The following is a 19,510-nucleotide window of genomic DNA, read 5'->3' as shown; positions in this document are numbered from 1 at the left end:
TTTAGAAATTTGAAATATCTTACCATTTAAGAAGATAATATATCTGTGAATAATCTCTTTGAAAAATCTCTTTTCTTTTTCCCCATGTATGGACTGGTTAAGTACTCCCCAGTTTTCAGATGCACAAATGGCAGGCAAAAAGATATTTTCTAACATATTTCTGGAACCATTAAGTATTCCATCAGTACAATCCAAGACAGAAAAGAATATCTCCTACAAGGAAAAATACCTGTTAGTCAAAGTTATTCTTAAAATAGTCAGAAAACACAGTGCAAAGCCAGTCATATTATTCAGCATCTTTATATTGCTAGATATTTAAAATTAATGTACTTGATTAAATCGCTGTTGTACTTGAAACTGAAAATATTAAATATTTCACCAGTTACTCAACAAATCACCTTCAGGGATGGGAGTTTAGGATGAAAATCTGCATTTATATTGAACCATTTACAGTATATTGCACCATTCCAAGACTTGATCAAATATGTAAGAATCAATTGTGATTTAAAACATCCCATATGGCAGGCAGGAGCAGGGACTGTCCTGTAGATTAGAGGCACAGGGCTTTGAGAGTCATAAGAACATAAGAAATAGGAGCAGGAGTAGGCCATCTGGCCCATCGAGCCTGCCCCACCATTCAATAAGATCATGGCTGATCTGCCTGTAAACTCAGCTCCATCTACCTGCCTTTTCTCCATAACCCTCAACTCCCTTGCTATGTAAAAACCTATCTGTTTCTTAAATATATTTAGTGAAGAAGTCTCAACTGCTTCCCTGCGCAGAGAATTCCACAGATTCACCACTTTCTCCTCAGAAAAACAGTTTCTCCTCATGTCTGTCCTAAATCTTCTCCCCGGAATCTTGAGGTAATGTCCCCTAGTTCTAGTCTCACCTGCCAATGGAAACAACTTTCCTGCTTCTATCTTATCTATACCTTTCAAAATGTTTTATGTTTCTACAAGATCCCCTCTCATACTTCTGAACTCCAGAGAGTATAGTCCCAGGCGACTCAATATCTCCTCACAGGTTAACCCCTTCATCCCTGGAATCAACCTGGTGAACTTCCTCTGCACTGCCTCCAAAGCCAGTATATCCTTCAAGTATGGAGACCAGAACTGCACACAGTACTCCAGGTGCAGCTTCACCAGTACCCTGTATAGCTGCAGCATGACCTCCCTGCTCTTGACTTCAATCCCTCTAACAATGAAGGCCAACATTCCATTTGCCTTCTTAATAATCTATTGTACCTGCAAACCAACTTTTTGCGATTCATGAACAAGCACTCCCAAGACCCTCCGCACAACAGCATGCTGCAATCAATGCAGGGTCTTCACAATTTCTTGCACACCCACAGAGGGTGCTCGACCCACAGGTGGTTTGTGTGTGCAGAAGGTTGTTGAAAATGGATAGACTAATAAAGTTCATGCAATTCTTTGGCCAGTCTATAATAACTGCCGGTGCTGCTCCTAGACCTGTGAGGTTACTTGCTGTTTCATGCATGTTGTACACTTGGGGTTAACTAGCTGTATCTCAAGGGTAATGTGGACAAAATATTGCTGTTTCAGCTAATCTATTAATAAGTTACACTCAGGGCATGCACTGTGACTTTTGACATGAACCCACTTCTAGCAGTAGTGCTGAAAAATGTGAATTTTTACTCAACCAATTTTGGTCACAAGCCCTTCCCATTGTAAGACAATGTTTTTCTCCTTGACTTCATATTGTCAGAGGGTGATTAGGTATATGGAACAAGTTGCCAGAGGAAATGGTAGAAAGATATTTAAACACACATGGATAGGAATAATTTAGAGGTATATGGGCCAAACACAGAGAAACAGGATTTAGGCAAGTTGGTTGGCATGGACAAGTTGGGTCATGGGGCCAGTTGCTGTGCCGTACAGCTCTGCGACTCTGACTAAATGTCTAGCAGATGTTGGTAGGAAACCAAAATCTTGGTCGAACTCTGTTCAGCAAGCCAGAGCTAGAAGAATTCAGGCCAAAACACAAAATGGGGAAAGGATGTGGTCATGGAAAAGTCTGAACACAAGGGCTAAAAATTTCAACAAGAATAACAGGCTCATATCAAAATTATATACTCATAATAATTTCTCAAAAATTAGATTCAAGGATAAAAAATTAGAATCAAGGAGGGGATGATCTAGCAGAGAAAGCACAGTGGTTGAGTATGAGGAACTAAGTCTGGCTCTGTGGCTCAGAGGGAAGGGGAGAAAGAAGAGGTAAGCTGTATTGAGAGTGACAACTAGATTCCTGGATGGTCTGTTGCATCCTGGGTGCCAGAGTCAGGTTCATCTTGGATCGAGTCCACAGCATTTTTAAATGAGAAGGTGAGCAGCCAGCGGTCATGGTCCATATCGGTACCAATAACATGGGGAAAGGATGGGTGTTGAGGTTCTGTAGTAAGTTCAAAGAGCTAGGTGCTAAGTGAAAGGACAGGACTTCCAGGATTGCTCCACGTGCCACATACTGATGAAGCCAGAAATAGGAAGGTCATACAGTTTAAAATGTGGCTAAGGAGTTGGCTGCTAAAACTAGAGTTGCAGGGGATGAGAACCAGAGCACCAGAACAAATAGTGGAGTGGTTGACACTTGTGTACTTGGCATATCATGGGAAATCAGGACTGAAGAAATCATGTCATTTCTGGGGGTAGCCCACCCATTATTGCTTCTCTACCACAGAGAAGGCTAGCTTGTGCAATTTCCATTCCTAATCACACAGTGATACACTTCCTGTGAATCAGGGTACGATGCTCAGTGGGATAAAGTTCACAATCTGCCCTTTCAAATGGTGTTGACTGCACTTCTCTAGGCCATGGCTCAACTGAGATATTGCTGCCTCACTTTATGTACCTTGAGGTAGAGAGTCCAGTTTTGCCTGAGCTAAGATGACATCATAAATTTCCCCTTTATTAATCATTGGACCTAAACAATAGACAACAGACTGTGGTTGTTAATCCATAATGAAAATGGCAGAGACATTATCAAAGGAAAAAGAAGTGCTATCGAGTCATCACTGACACATGGTGACCCAATGGATAGGTGTGGTTATCTATGCATTTTCATGGCAAGATACGGAGGTAGACTGCCAGGCCTTTCCTCTGCACAGACACTGTTGCTGCCCAGGTTGGGACCCAGCTGGGTTTGAACTCAGGACCATCTGCCTTGAAGTCCAGTACTGATGCCATTACACCACCAGCCACCCTACTCAAATATTACTGAAATATTAAATACACACTCTGAATATGAAATATGGATTTATACACGCACTAAACAACTGGCAGCAGCCAATCTGTAGGTTGTGTGAAAAAGATTTTTCAAATGAGGAAATGAAACCATCCGGGCTCCTTCAACATTTGAAGAGAATACACTCTGATAAAACAAAGAAGAATGTGGCTCATCTTCAGTCACTTGGCCAGCACGTCACAACAGTGATGATTTGCATGCTTCATACAACATTTCATTGCTCATTGCTAAATCTGGAAAGCCCTATACAATTAGAGAAGAACCGATTCTGCCAGCCGTCAGCAAGGTCCTGAGCACAGTTTTGCACAAGTCACAGACAAAATAATTAAAGCAAGTCTGCTCAGTGAAAACTCAAAGACAAATAGATGAAATGTCTGAGAATGTGGAAGACACATTGTGCAACGTACTTTGGACAACAGAGTTTGCTGTGCAGTTGGATGAGTCAACTTAAAGCTTTGCATCTTGGTTATGTTTGCTCCATAAAAGACGCAAAGCATGGTTCAAGAGTATTATTTGCAAGGGGATTAGAAACAGATACAAAGGGGGAGTCAATATTTCAGTTTGTTGAACAATTTTTCTAAGAGAAGGATGGTCCAATCACGAACATTCTTGCTCGTGCTACAAATGGGGCACCATCAATGACAGGGTGCCACCATAGGGTGATTAATTTCTTGAAAAAAAAACTCTTTACCTAACATTACCATTTACAAACATTTGTACTATGTAATTCAGAAACATCTGGTTGGAAAAAAAGTGATCAGCTGAGTAAATCATTAAATATTGTTAACATGCAGTAATTAAAATCAAGTCCCATGCTCTCAATTCTCGACTTATTGAGAGCTTATAATTGAGAATGATGAACAGGTTGAACATTTGCTGTAGCACACAGAAGTCAGATGGCTCGCAAAAAGAAATTGCCTGAGGCACTTACGAGTTTTTTGAAACTTCAGTTGTAAGGAAATGTGGATCTTAAGAAAGTCAAATCAGTTGCCTCCACAACTCTGCCAAAGTTAACCCTATTTCAGTGCAACACTGGTTGCTGCAACCTTCTCCAATCAACGAGCCTCTCTGAGTTGTAAGAGAAAGGAGGAATACCAGATAATGATCTGTAAGTATATTGTGTCCTCCTGGGTGAGCTGTATAAAGACACGTCAGAGAGATTTCAGGATCTGCTCTTGATTCGAATTCTAGATTGGGTAATAAATCCATTCCTGAACATTTGTAGTGAGGATCGAACAGGAAGAATGGAGGAAGAACTGATCTCACTACACAACGATGTTGAGCTGAAGTTGAGGTTCCAAAAAGAAAAATAAATCAAAGAATTTTGGTTACAGACAGAAATCTCTGAATGCTATCCTGCATTGTGGAAAAAGGCCAAGATAGAAACATAGAAAACCTCCAGCACAATACAGGCCTTTTGGTCCACAATGCTGTGCCAAACATGTACTTACCTTAGAAATTACCTAGGGTTTCCCATAGCCCTCTATTTTTCCAAGCTCCATGAACCTATCCAGGAGCCTCTTAAAAGATCCTATTGTATGTGCCTCCACCAGTCACCAGCAGCCCATTCCATGCACTCACCACTGTGTAAAAACTTGCCCCTGACATCTCCTCTGTACCTACTTCCAAGCACCCTAAAATTATGCCCTCTTGTGTCAGCCATTTCAGCCTTGGGGGAAAAAACATCTGACTATCCACACAATCAATGCCTCTCATCATCTTATATCAATAAAGAAGTTATTGACTTTCACCACCGTACTTAGTGGAGCACTGGTTCAGTGTAGTCACCCAATTTCCTTCAAACAACAAAACAAACTGCAAGTTACTGAACTCGGGGATCTGAGACTCCTTCTGAGTAACATTCAGTCTGATGTTGAGAAGCTGCACCAAGCCCATCCATCCCACCAAAAGAAAAAGCAATGAAGTCGTGAAGAATTGAACTACTAATGTAAGCTCTAAAATTGGTGACAAAAATTATTTTTAATGTAGTTAAATAAAGATATAAATTTTATTTCTGGCCTTATAAAAAATTTGATGTTTTTTAGAATTATTTATCACTGCTTGGAATTTCCAGTTCCTCTTTTCTCTGCCACAGTGCATTGTATATCAAAATTCTTTGTAATTGTTGTGCAATGGCCAGAAAGGGAGACAGGTCGCTAGGAATGTGTTCTGGGAGCGAAGCGGGGTGGTAACCCAAAAAAACCTTGAGAACCACTGGGTCAGATTGATGGTGGAGGAGGTTTATATTGGTCAACACAACATCATGGGCTGAAGGACCCATACTCTGCTATACTGTAATATGTAATATGTGCATAATAGGATATGTACACTAAGTGCACTTCCAGCCTTCCTGATTTCCTGCAAGTTTTCTTCTTTTCTTTTTACTACATGTACAGTCTCTCTTATGCTGTAAAGATATTGGTCTTGAATTATGACCAATTCACCTTTTAAAGACTCCCAAATGTCAGATGTGGACTGCTCAAGAAAAGCTCTCTCCAGTTCCTGCCCAATGCTGTTGTAAGTTAGCCTTTCCCCAGTTCTGCACCTTCCCCCAAAGTCCAATCTTACCCTTATCTATAACTATTTGAAAACTGAATTGAGATCAGTGTTCCCAAAAATGCTATTCCACTTAAACGCCAATCACTTGGGCAGGCTCATTTCCCAATATCATCTAGTATTTCCCAACTATTATCTAGTAGGGCCGCTTTCTTGGTAGGATTCTCTACATACTTCATCAAGAAACCTTACTGGATGCAACAGAAAATTCTGCCATCTAAGCCTCTGGCACTATGAGAGCCCTCATCAATATTGGGGAAATTAAAGTTACCCTACATAACTACCCTGTTGCTTTTATATTTTCCATAACTGTGTGTGAAAGATTATACCAGGGCTCTAAATTAATCATTTTGCATCCTTTAGCAAAATAATGGTGCATCTCACCTGGGCCCAATGACTTACCTGCTTTTAAATAAAGCTTGCCTTTCTGTATACCTCTTCCTTAATCTTTGTTTTGCTTGTCCAATATTACAACTACATCTTGCTCAGGAGAAAAGCTTGTCTTGAAAAAAGTCATCTTGCGATGATAAACTTGATCCACATTAGTGGATGATGTGCTCTGATCTTTCTCCTGCCTTTCAGTGGCTGATAGGTACTGTATTGGAATTTCCAGTTTTAAGTATTCACTATTTCTTTTCAATCCATGTTGAAATTTTTTCCAAGTTAATATCATCAAATAATAAATAAATTTGATGGCACAGTGGTGCAGCTGGTAGAGCATTACCAAACAGCACCAGAGACCTCAGTTCAATCTTGACCTTGGGTATTGTCTATGTAGAATTGGCATATTCTTCCTGTAATAACATTGGTTTCCTCCCACATCCCACAAGCATACTGATTAGGAGATTAATTGACTACAGTAAATTATCCTTAACATGCAAGTGAGTGGGGAGAACTGGGAGAAACTGATAAGAATACAGAGAACAAAAAATGGGAATAAAAATAAGATCTATCTGACTGGTTGGCAAAGATTCACTGGGTCAAAGGACCTGTTCCATTCTGCATCCCTTTATGACTTTCTCTACGATTCTTAAAATAATAAATCAATAAAATGCAAAATATTCATACCTCATTAATATTTCTTGCTGTGATAGGAACATCATTTTTGTACCTCACAAAGAATAAACATAGGCCACTAAGGCTTGAACTGAATAAATTGCCCATAAATAATCTCTTCATTTGGGTCCCCTTAGCAACTCCAGAAATCATTCGGCCGCACTCTAGATGTAATTAATCAAAGAGTTAGTCAACAATTTAGCCTTCACATTCACAAATATGCAGAAATGTATAGAAACAATTACCTTCTTAGAATTGTTACAGCAATGGCAGAACACTGTACATTTCAATGTATTTCAAAGGAACTAAACTTTTGAAGCTAACACTGCTGAATCCTGCATCCATACAATAATTAGAAATGTATCTCTAGGTCTACAAGTACACTACATTACACATTTTAAACTATACATTGGAACCAATTATTATACAGGGGACCATGATCCTGTTCCCTTTTCCACTTCCTTTACACCCACAAAAGAATATTCATATTGAGACTAGTGTCAAAAATATCAAAACAGTTCTGAAAATGTGATGAACGTCCATTTTAAAATTATATTTCTGTTCTCTGTGGCCTGACTACCCACTCCCAAAAACAAAATCACAATAATTCCAATTAGTCACCATGAAAATGTATGACCTAACTTTTTTCAAATGCTTAAGTGATAATATTGGGTGGGAAAACTCAAGATCCAGGACAATACATTTGGATTTAAAGGGAATAGGGAAAGGAAACAAGACTCTGGACAACGTTCGCAGGTTCTTCATTAACCATGACTACTGACTGAAGCAAAGAAAAGTTCAGACTGGGATTCAAGGAAAACAATGAAACATGATGAAATTTTTGACAATCCACCTGACATGCAATGGGAGATATACTATCATAAGCTACAAAAAAAAACAAAATTTAACTCCGACAAGTGCAAATTGTATTTTGCAGGACTTGCCCAGTAAAATGGCAGGGTCCTAGAGAAGGCTGTAGAACAGAGAGACCTAGATGACAAGCACATAGTTCCTTGAAAGTGGCAAAAGGGAGATGACAAACACTTTTGGCATGCTTCCCTCAGCAGTCAGGGCACCAAGTACAAGTTTTTGGATGTCATATTCCACTTGTACAGGTTGTTACTGAGGCCACACAGAGTACTGTGTGCAGTTCTGGTCACTGGGCTAGAGGAAAGATGTAATTAAGCTGGAAAGAATGTTGAAAAGATTCAAAGTTGTAATTGAAACAGAAGGTCTTGACATGAGGGGAGACGGGATAGTCTGAGGCCTTTTTCTTGGAGAGGAGGGGTCAGAGGCTGACATTACAGAGATCTAGAAAATCATGAGGGGCTTAGATGAGGTGAATGGTTACAGCCTTTTCCCAAGGTAGCATAGTTTACAACTAGAAGGCATACGTACAAGGTGAGAGAGTAAAGGTGAAGGGAATCAGAAGGGAACTTCCCCTACCACACAAAGGATGATGGGGATATGGAATAGGCTGCCAGGGGCTTTTCAGAATTTAGACAAGTACACGGATTGGAAAGGCTCAGAGGGATTTAGGCCAAACGCAAGCGGGAGTAGCTCAAAAATTTTTGTTGGCATGTGCATTGAAGAGCTTGTTTAGATGCTGTGTCAGTGTGAATCTATGCCACCTTTGTGCACATTTTACACCATCAAGTTAAATGTTGAATTAAAAAATATATCAAGGCAAATATACAGAGGTTGCAGATTCAGCTTGTAACAATTACATCAATTCAGTCAGGTCAGGCAGTAACAGTGAAACAAGATTTAACATTTTATGGTGAAAAGTGGGGATTGGGGTTAGATGGATAGGATAAAAGGAATGCATCTGACAGGGTGTTGCCAAGTTATTTCAATGTTTACAGACCAATATAATTAATAAATGAATGAGAACAATTGAAGAGCAAACAGTTATTTTGAATTTTAATTACTATATCATTTACTGCCACTTCTCTTCTAGGAATGGAATCCTGCAGAATCTCTTTTTTTTAAATTCAACTACAGTCAGTCACTTCCACCTCTCCAATAAGGTGCAGAACAAATTTCATTTCCACAGCGACAAACCTTTCCAAACATCTCCAGCTCCAAATCATCACTTGCAGATTGAAACTGAATTTCACCCCATACAATTCGGATCCCTCCAATTCCTGACCTCATTTTTATAGTTCAAACATGGACAAGAGGGCTAAACTGCAGAGTTGAAGTGAGAGGAATTTGATCCAGAATGGCATCAAGGAACCCTGAATAACCTGGAATCATATAATCAGAACAGTTCAATTCAGGACAGGGCTTTCAGCCCATGTGACTGAGCTGACCACAATGCCATTCCAAATAAGTCCCATCAGCCTGAACACGAAGTCAGAGAATGGGGGAACACAGTTGCCTCTTAAACATTGCTTCCTCCACCTCTTCCAGTCACCCACCACTCTCTATGTAAAAACCCATCTGGCAAATCTTCCTTGATGTTTGCCCTCTACCTTTAATCTATGCGCTATTATACTAATCCAACATTTCCACCTTGGGAAAAAGATTCTGACCATTTTTACACGTATGAAGTTGCCCCTCAGGCTCTGATGCTCCAGAGGAAACAATCCAGTTTATCTGACTTTTTATAGCTAATATTAATCAATGGGAATCTGAGTGGACACCCTCTGTGTGTTGAAATCATACCTAGCACAAAGGAAAATTATTATGATGGCTCATGGTCAATCAACTCAGCCAGGAGTTCCTCAGAGCAACTAAGCAGTGTTCAGCTGCTTCATCACTAGCCTTTCAATTGTAAAGTCAGACATAGGAATGCTCAATGATAACAGCCAATGTTCAACTCCATTCACAATTCCTCAGATAATGAGGCAGCAAGTGCTTAGGGCAGATACAATAGTATCATTTAAGTAGTACTTGGATAGGTACATGGAGGGACTTAGAGAACATGGTCCAAACAAAGGAAAGTGGGACAAGTTAACTGAACAACATGGTTGAATGGCTGGTTGAGCCAAAGGGCCTGTGTCTGTGTCTATTGCTCAGAGCAGGCCAGAGTCTAGGAAACCTACTGAGAGTATATCACCAAACTCCCCAAAACTTGTCTACCATCTACAAGGCTCAACTCAGAAATGTGGTGGAATACTTTCCACTTGCCTGGATGAATGTAGTTTCAATCACATTCAAGCTGAACACCATAGAGTATGTAACATGCCACCTGATAGGTTCAACCATACACTCACTCCACTACCAATGTACATTAACAAAGTATTGTACCACCTACAGCATGAAGTGCAGCACTCAAAGACAATACCTTCCAAATCTATAGCTCCTACCTGCTAGAGGTACAACAGCATGACCTCACTTATTTATGAGACTGCCTATCCTCTTGAAACATTTTTGCATCCCCTTCACAACTCACACTGTTACCCAAAATTGAAAAACTTTTATATTGTATTAAAAATTTGAAACCCCCCCCCATTCAAATTATTGATACAGATTATAGATAGCGGCATCACCCCAATTCCCCCAACTTACTGTTGTTCAATCCACACCAATATTTTCCCATGTTCACATTTTTAAATAACCTCATGATCACCTTAAAGTCTTTCTGAAAGTTCAATGCACCACATTCCCCAATACCCAGCTTTCTAACCTCATTATTTCCCATCAATAAATCCAAATTGGTTGCCAAATACCATTATTAATTTCTGTTAATATTTTCCCAATGTGGGCAGAACTCATTTACAGTAGTTTCATTTTTATGAACATCCATACGTTCATTTTGTCCCCAAGTCAGAAAATGTGCAAAATTGCTCAATATGGTAATCACATCTCTATGGTGTTGATGAGCACTAATCATCATCTTACTCATGTTCTTCCCCTGCCTAATTACAATAATACAGAATCAGGATGTCGCACTCAATGGCTGATATTGATGGGTTTCAAGTATCAGAGGATGTGACATTGCTTAATAAGGCATATAAAATGTGACTGGTAGTCAATTTCCAAATGAAGTTGTTTAAGTGGCCTCCTACAAAATAAATGACAGCCTCAAGGGGAAATTGTGTCTAATTGCTGTGGGAAGACTACCTGTAAACACTGTTTTCCAAGGCCAGTTCTCATTTGAATTTACTAATATTTATGGAAGCTCACCTAAATTTACAGCTCCCCATAATTAAGGCATTTGTACCCCAGAGGGACCCTGTAAAGTTCCTCAAAAACTGATGTCAAGGCCAACAGTAGACCACTACTTTTCCTTTTCAACAATGTTTTTACTAAAGCATAGTTTTCTATGAAACTGGAGTTTATGATTTCACATGTTCAAAAGATCAACAAAATTATAAATGTAGTCTTTCAGGTATAGATATTAAAGGAGCAAAAGAAGTGTAATTAGAAATGGGATCCCACTACCAAGCATCCAAAGGGATCCCACTACCAAGCACATCTTTCCCTCCCCCCACTTTCTGCTTTCCGCAGGGATTGCTCCCTACGCGACTCCCTTGTCCACTCGTTCCACCCCCCATCCCTTCCCCACCAATCTCCCTCCTGGCGCTTATCCTTTTAAGCAGAAAAAGTGCTATACCTGCCCTTACACTTCCTCTTTCACCACCATTCAGGGCCCCAGACAGTCCTTCCAGGTGAGGTGACAATTCACCTGTGAGTCGGCTGGTGTGGTGTACTGCATCCGGTGCTCCTGGTGTGGCCTTTTATATATTGGTGAGACCCGACGCAGACTGGGAAACCATTTCACTGAACAGCTACGCTTGGTCTGCCAAAGAAAGCAGGATCTCCCAGTGGCCACACATTTTAATTCCACGTCCCATTCCCATATGTCTATCCATGGCCTCCTCTACTGTCAAAATGAATCCAAACTCGGGTTGGAGGAACAAAACCTTGTATACCGGGTGGGTAGCCTCCAACCTGATGGTATGAACACTGACTTCACTGATTTCCGTTCATGCCCCTCCTCCCCTTCTTACCCCATCCCTGACATATTTAGTTGTTTGCCTATTCTCCATCTCCCTCTGGTGCTCCCCTCCCCCTTTCTTTCTCCCAAGGCCTCCCATCCCATGATCCTTTCCCTTCTCCAGCTCTGTATCACTTTTGCCAATCACCTTTCCAGCTCTTAGCTTCATTCCACCCCTCCGGTCTTCTCCTATCATTTCGCATTTCCCCCTCCCCCCCACTACTTTCAAATCCCTTACTAGCTTTCCTTTCAGTTAGTCCTGACAAAGGGCCTCGGCCCAAAACGTCAACAGTGCTTCTCCCTATTGATGCTGGCTGGCCTGCTGTGTTCCACCAGCATTTTGTGTGTGTTGTTCGAATTTCCAGCATCTGCAGATTTCCTCTTGTTTGTAATTAGAAAATACAGTATTGTGATGTGTACTCACTCTAAATTCAGTGATTACACATTTGTACTGGTCATTGGATGGGTTTTGTAACTAGTTTACTTCTAGCAATGCTCAACAAGTTGACTATGAAAAGCAGATCAAGTGTCCACTCAAAATGTAAACCACTGGAAAATTACAGAAACACAAAAATATAAAGGTACAATCTGCCAAAAGAAACATTCAGCCAAGTGCCTAATTTGTTTCATTTTGTTTAAGTATATTTCTAGGTTTCTCACTTAACAAAATGATTTAACCCTCCCTTCCTATTAAAACAAAAAATAGTGAATGTCATGAATTTACAATGTTTTTCCTCCATTGATTGTGTTCTGCATGGTAATGATTAAGCATCCCAATCACATGCAGAACTGAATTCAATTATTAATGCACCACAGTACAATAACATCACACTACTTGAATGACTGAGTGCTTATGATGTTTGCTGTGCCATTAATAAATTTTACCTATTGGTGGTGGTTCAGCGTTTTGGAAGAAGAACACAAGTGTTTTTATGCCTCCTTTCGAAAAGAAGTCATCAAAAGGTTGGAACTGAAAATGGAAAATATCATAGTGATAACTTTTTCAAACCACAATAGATTTCCATGAAATATATTTAAGTACTATTTGATATTAATCCTTTCATTAAAATAGAAAAATACTGAGTTCAATATCATAATGATACTGATTTTCTTCCAAATAAGCTTATTTTTTTCTGTGAAATCATAAGTATAATTATCATAGCTCTTCAGTAAGTTTGTGGCTATTAATATCAAGACAACTGTTGTGATTTTTTAGTTTGTAAACCTGGTTGTCTCTCAAGGCCACTATTTTAAGGCATTCTACAAGTATGTGAAGAGCAAGAGGATAAGACATGAGAGAATAGGGCCCATCAAGTGTGACAGTGGAAAAGTGTGTATGGAACTGGAGGAGATGGCAGAGGTACTTAACGAGTACTTTGCTTCAGTATTCACTACAGAAAAGGATCTTGGTGGTTGTAGGGATGACTTGCAGTGGACTGAAAAGTTTGAGAATGTAGATATTAAGAGGATGTGCTGGAGCTTTTGGAAAGCACGAAGTTGGGTAAGTCACCAGGACCAGACAGGATGTACTCCAGGCTACAGTGGGAAGCAAGGGAAGAGATTGCTGAGCCTCTGGCAGTGATCTTTGCAATGATCATCAATGAGGACGGGAGAGGTTCCGGAGGATTGGAGGGTTGCACATGTTGTGCCCTTATTCAAGAAGGGGAGTAAGGATAACCCAGGAAATTATAGACCAGTGAGTCTTACTTCAGTGGTTGGTAAGTTGATAGAAAAGACCCTGAGAGGCAGGATTTATGAACATTTGGAGAGGTACAATATGATTAGGAATAGTCAGCAGGGCTTTGTCAAAGGCAGGGTCGTGCCTCACAAGCCTGATTGAATTTTTTGAGGCTATGACTAAACATATTGATGAAGGTAAAGCCATAGATGTAGTTTATATGGATTTTAGCAAGGCATTTGACAAGGTACCCCATGCAAGGCTTATTGAAAAAGTAAGGAGGCATGGGATCCAAGGGGTCATTGCTTTGTGGATCCAGAACTGGGTTGCCCACAGAAGGCAAAGAGTGGTTGTAGACAGGTCATATTCTGCATGGAGGTAGGTCACCAGTGGAGTGCCTCAGGGATCTGTTCTGGGACCCCTACTCTTTGTGATTTTTATAAATGACCTGGATGAGGAAGTGGAGGAATGGGTTAGTAAGTTTGCTGATGACACAAAGGTTGGGGGTGTTGTGGATAGTGTGGAGGGCTGTCAGAGATTACAGCAGGACATTGATAGGATGCAAAACTGGGCTGAGAAGTGGCAGATTGAGTTCAACCCAGATAAGTGTGAAGTGATTCATTTTGGTAGGTCAAATATGATGACAGGATATAGCATTAATGGCAAGACTCTTGGCAATGTGGAGGATCAGAGGGATCTTGGGGTCCGAGTCCATAGGACGCTCAAAGCAGCTGCGCAGGTTGACTCTGTGGTTAAGGCGTATGGTGTATTAGCCTTCCTCAACTGTGGAACTGAATTTAAGAGCCGAGAGGTAATGTTACAGCTATATAGAACCCTGGTCAGACCCCATTTTGGAGTACTGTGCACAGTTCTGGTCGCCTCATTACAGGAAGGATGTGGAAGGCATAGAAACGGTGCAGAGGAGACTTCCAAGAATGTTGCCTGGATTGGGGAGCATGCCTCATGGGAATAAGTTGAGCGAACTCGGGCTTTCCTCCTCGGAGCAACAGAGGATGAGAGGTGACCTGATAGAGGTGTACAAGATGATGAGAGGCATTGATCGTGTGGATAATCAGAGGCTTTCCCCCCAGGGCTGAATTCACTAGCACAAGAGGGCATAATTTTAAAGGTGCTTGGAAGTAGGTACAGAGGAGATGTCAGGGGTAAGTTTTTTTATTAAATACAGAGAGTGGTTAGTGCGTGGAATGGGCTGCCAGCAGTGGTGATGGAGGTGGAAACGAGAGGGTCTTTTAAGAGACTCCTGGATGGCTACAAGGAGCTTAGAAAAATAGAGGGCTAAAGCTAGGTAGTTCTAAGGGAGAGACATGTTTGGCACAGCTTTGTGGGCTGAAGGGCCTATATTGTGCTGTATGTTTTCTATGTTTCTACGTTTCAATGAAAACACACCCATTCTGAGATATCAGGCCCTAAACTGTTGACAATACTCCAAGTGCAGCACAAAGACTCCCAAGTCCCTCTGTACCTCTGATATTTGAACCTTCTCCGCATTTAGATAATAGTCTGCACTACTGTTCCTTTTACCAAAATGTATTACAATACATTTCCCAACACTGTACTCCATCTGCCACTTTTTTGTCCATTCTTCCAATTTGTCTAATTCCTGCTGCAATTGTATTGCTTCCTCAGCACTACCTACCACTCCACCTATCTTCATATCAACTGCAAACTTTGCCACAAAGCCATCAATTTCAATATCCAAATCATTGAGAACAATGTGAAAAGTAGCAGTCCCAATACGGACCACTGTGGAACATCACTAGTTACTGGCAGCCAACCAGAAAAGGGCCCCTTTTATCCCACTTGCTGCCTCCTGGTTGTCATCCATGCCAGTGTCTTTCCTATAACACCATAGGATTTTATCTGGTTAAGCAGCCTCATGTGTGGCACCTTATCAAATGCCTTCTGAAAATCCAAGTGCAAGGGGGATTGATAAATTCATAGCCTGAGGTAGGAGGAGTCAATTTTAGAAAATCTAGCACATTTATTTGTCAACATAGTCCCCTCCTACATTTACACTCTTAGTCCAGCAGTCGTGGAGCATACAGATCTTGGACCTCCAGAATGTGTCCACAGCAGGGGTGATTGAAAAATTCATGGCCTAAGGTAGAAGGAGACGAGTTAGACAGCTCTCATTACATGCACATGCAGTTCAACTCTCCTCCTTCTCACCTTAAATCAATATCCTCTAGCATGAGATTTCCACCCTGAGAATAAGACCCTCCCTACCCTATTTATGTCTCTCAGAAATTTATAAACATTTATCAGATCACCACTCAGCCTCCAATGGTCCAGAGGAAATAATCCAAGTTTGTCCATCCTTTCCTTCAGGTCTGAGGTGCTCAAGCTGGATCTGGCCCTGACAGGAAATCTAGGTATGTCCTTCACAAAACTATCAGATGTGCCAAGAGACAGTAAGAGACCAAGCCAAAGCTCATATTAGCCTTACAAGCATCTGTCAATTGTGGCAAAGCTTGCAAGCTATAATGGGTACAAGGCAAAGTCAGTTAACAATGTATCCCTCCCCAGTGAGATCATGCTCGCTTCAAACAGATGGTAGATGAAATTATGGCAAGGTCAGGAATCAAAAGATTGAGCATGGTGGGACTAATATTCGGAGTTGTATATATTTGTAGGAAAGGCAGATGAGCTTAGGGCACGGATCAACACATGGAATTATGGTATTTGTAGCTACTAGTGAGAGTTGGTTACAGGAAGTGCAGGGCTGGCAGCTCAGTGTTCCGAGGTTGCATTCTTTTAGACTTGATAGAGCAGGAGGGATTAAAGGAGGAGGTGTGGCATTACGAGGCAGGGAAAATATCACAGAGTGCTCAGTCAGGACAGACTGGAGAACTTGCCTAGTGACAGGCACATACAAGCTTTGTACTCTCAAAATTTCACTTTTGAAGACCTCCCACTTACCAAGTACACCTTTGCCATGAAACAGCCTGTCCCAGTCCACACTTGCCAGATTTCTTGTCATACCGAGATACCTGTCAAGGTCAGGCCCAACATGAGCATCTCAGACCTGAAGTTCAGCTATAAGGACGAGTGAGGCTTTATGGGTGGAACTGAGGAATGAGAAAGGCATGACTACATTAACAGGCTATATTAAAGACCACCCAACAGTCGGTGGGATTTAGAGCAATGAATTTGTAGAGAGATCACATATTATTGCAAGGAACACAAGACTGCAATACTCAGGTGATTTAGTTTTCCACATATTAACTGGGACTCCCATACTGCAAAATGACTAGATGGGATAGAGTTTGTCAAATGTGTTTGGGAAAGTTTCATTAACCAGTACATAGAAGTCCCAATGACAAAGTGCAATCTCCTATTAGGGAATGAGACAGAGCAAGTGACAGAAGTTTGTGTAGGGGAACACTTTGCATCTAATGATCATAATGCCATTAGTTTCAAGGTAATTATGGAACAGGTCTGGTTCTCGGGTTGAGATTCTAAACTGGAGAAAGTCCAATTTTGATGGTATCGATTGGGATAGGCTGTTTTCTGGCAAAGGGGTACTTGGTAATTGGGAGGTCTTCCAAAGTGAAATTTTGAGAGTAAAAAGTTTATATGTGCCTGTCAGAATAAAAGGCTAGGATAACAGGTTTGGGGAACCTTGGGTTCAGATATATTGAGGCCCTGGTTAAGAAAAAAAAAAAGAGGTGCATAGCAGGTCCTCCAAGGTAGGGTTTGGAAGCTTGATGCCTCAATGACCCGGAGAGCTATGTTGGCTGGAGTCAGGACCTTGAGCTTTGATTCTTGGTATGGTCACCCAAGTCAAAGGGTAGAGCCCAGACAGAACTTGGTTCTCCAGGTTTAGGGCTAACAACTCTGACAGGTCAAAAAAAATTGGTACAGAAGATGAAGGACCTTCATTGTTATCCCAAGCACCAGCAATGCAACAGGCAGTAAGTATAGCAGGTATAGTCAGACAGAACAAATGCAGTTGTTATGGAGTACAAGAAATGCAAGACACACTTAAGAAAGAAATCAGGACAGCTAAGCGAAAGCAAGAGTTTGCTCTAGCAAACAAGGTGAAGGAGAATCCTAAGGAATTCAACAGATATGTTGAGAGCCAAAGGATTGCAAAGGACAAAACTGATCCTCTGGAAGACCAGAATAGTAATCCATGCGTGGAACCAAAAGAGATGGAGAGATCTTAAATGGATTTTTTGCATCTGTATTTACTCAGGAAATGGACACAGAGTCTATAGAAGTGTGGCAAAGCAGTATGAATTTCATGGAGCCTATACAGACCCTATACATCTGTAATCTATATACAGATTACAGAGAAGGTATTTGCTGTCTTTAGAACAGCAATCAGGGTGGACAAATTCCAAGATCCTGCCAAGGTGTTCCCTTGGACCCTGAGGGAGGCAAGTGCACAACTTGCAGCAGCCCAAGCAGAGATATTTAAACCATCCTTGGGTATCAGAGGATTGGAGGACAGTTATGGTTGTTCTGCTGTTTAAGAAAGGCTCTGAGAATAAACCAGGAAATTATAGGCTGGCGAGCCTTACATCAGTAGTGGGAAAGTTATTGGAATGTATTCTAAGAGTCCAGATACGAGTACTTGGACAGAGATTGATGAGGGATAGTTAGCATGGCTTTATGAAAGGTAGGTTGTGTCTAACCAATCTTATAGTTTTGCAAGGATATTTACAGGAAAGATGATGAAAGCAAAGCAGTGGATATTGTCTATATGGATGAAGATAACTGATGAGACTAAGAAATTAGAGAAAACGATAGACATATGAATAATCTAGACAGACTACACAGGGGGAAAACTTCCATTTGTAAAGTTCAAGAATTAGAGGACATCACACAAAGGGGATTAGCAGAACTGAAAAGTAGCACAGAGAAACATTTATATGCAGTGATTAGAATCTGAAACACACTGTCATGAGGAATTGTGAAGGCAGGTGCAATAGCAATATTCAAAAGACAATTAGCTAAAAACACATGGTGAAGATGAAGAGGATGGCACCATCTAAACCACTCTACTAGCACAACCTCAATGGACCTCCTTCTGTGCTACAAATTGCCCAAGCTCTGTCAGGTGAAAAGATTACCAGAGAAAAGCACAGCATCCCTATTGATTCTTGGGGATCACCAGTCAAAACCACTTAAAATGAAGCAGCAGCAATCTGGTGTTAGAGAGAATTTCAAGGCCATTTATTGTAAACACAAAATATCTCTGCACTACCTCACAGACTTTTACTATACCCTCTTTAGAGTCCTCCTGCTCCATCCATTGAACTGTTTGCTGTTCCTACACTGCCCTCATCAGTCATTTAAAAACCACAAAACTGAGGTGGAAGCAAGTTTTAGAATAACAAAAACATCAAGCTTTTCGAACTACATCTACAGAGACAAAAGGTGCAAGTCAATGTTTTGATCCAAACCTTGCATTAGTCCAGGTGAGCTCAAATCTTTTGGACCAGCCTACCATATGGGACCTTGTCAAGTCCAGGCTGACAACATCCACAGCATTCCCTTCATCAATATGCTGAGTTATCACCTCGAAAAAAATCTGTCAATTTTTAAAGACAGGATTCCCCAAGATTAAAACAACAATGAACATCCCTAATCAAACTTTAAATTATCTTTTTCTCATTCTTCTCCCTGAAGTATTAACTTTTTTTTTTAAATAGATGCTGCCTGACCTGCTGAGCATTTCCAGCATCTTCTGTTCTTACATAGCTTTAGTACTGAATTGAGTGGCCTCCTTCTGGCCTATAACCATCCTGTGTTTCTCCAAACTACAATATGCAAACATCTCTCCTTGGGCTCGAAGCAAAACCAACTGCCACATAATTAGCCATGACACCGAATATTTACAGTTTCCAAAAGCAGGACAAATGAAAATTTGGCAAAATAAATTACAAGTGCAATGAATTAGTAAAATACATGTGCAATTAAAATCCCTAATGTGGCAAAAAAAATTTAATTTGTGATCTTTAAATATAGCAAGTAAACTTCAC

General features: G+C 40.7%; 1 protein-coding gene across 1 annotated transcript in view; it reads right to left on the bottom strand.

Annotated features, from left to right (window-relative positions):
- Positions 1-19,510, bottom strand: part of LOC132401347 (dynein axonemal heavy chain 8-like) — a 674,688-nt gene that overhangs the window by 628,375 nt on the left and 26,803 nt on the right. The window contains exons 4-6 of the mRNA XM_059983476.1: positions 12,707-12,791; positions 6,886-7,037; positions 24-213 (exon numbers count right to left, since the gene is read on the bottom strand). Of these exons, the coding sequence (XP_059839459.1) occupies positions 24-213; positions 6,886-7,037; positions 12,707-12,791 (427 nt within the window). The remainder of the gene's footprint in view (positions 1-23; positions 214-6,885; positions 7,038-12,706; positions 12,792-19,510) is intronic.

This window comes from Hypanus sabinus, chromosome 10, assembly GCF_030144855.1.
Source record: "Hypanus sabinus isolate sHypSab1 chromosome 10, sHypSab1.hap1, whole genome shotgun sequence".
NCBI classification, from domain to species: domain Eukaryota; kingdom Metazoa; phylum Chordata; class Chondrichthyes; order Myliobatiformes; family Dasyatidae; genus Hypanus; species Hypanus sabinus.
Note: the sequence above shows the minus strand (reverse complement) of the source record. Positions and strands in the feature narration are given on the sequence as shown.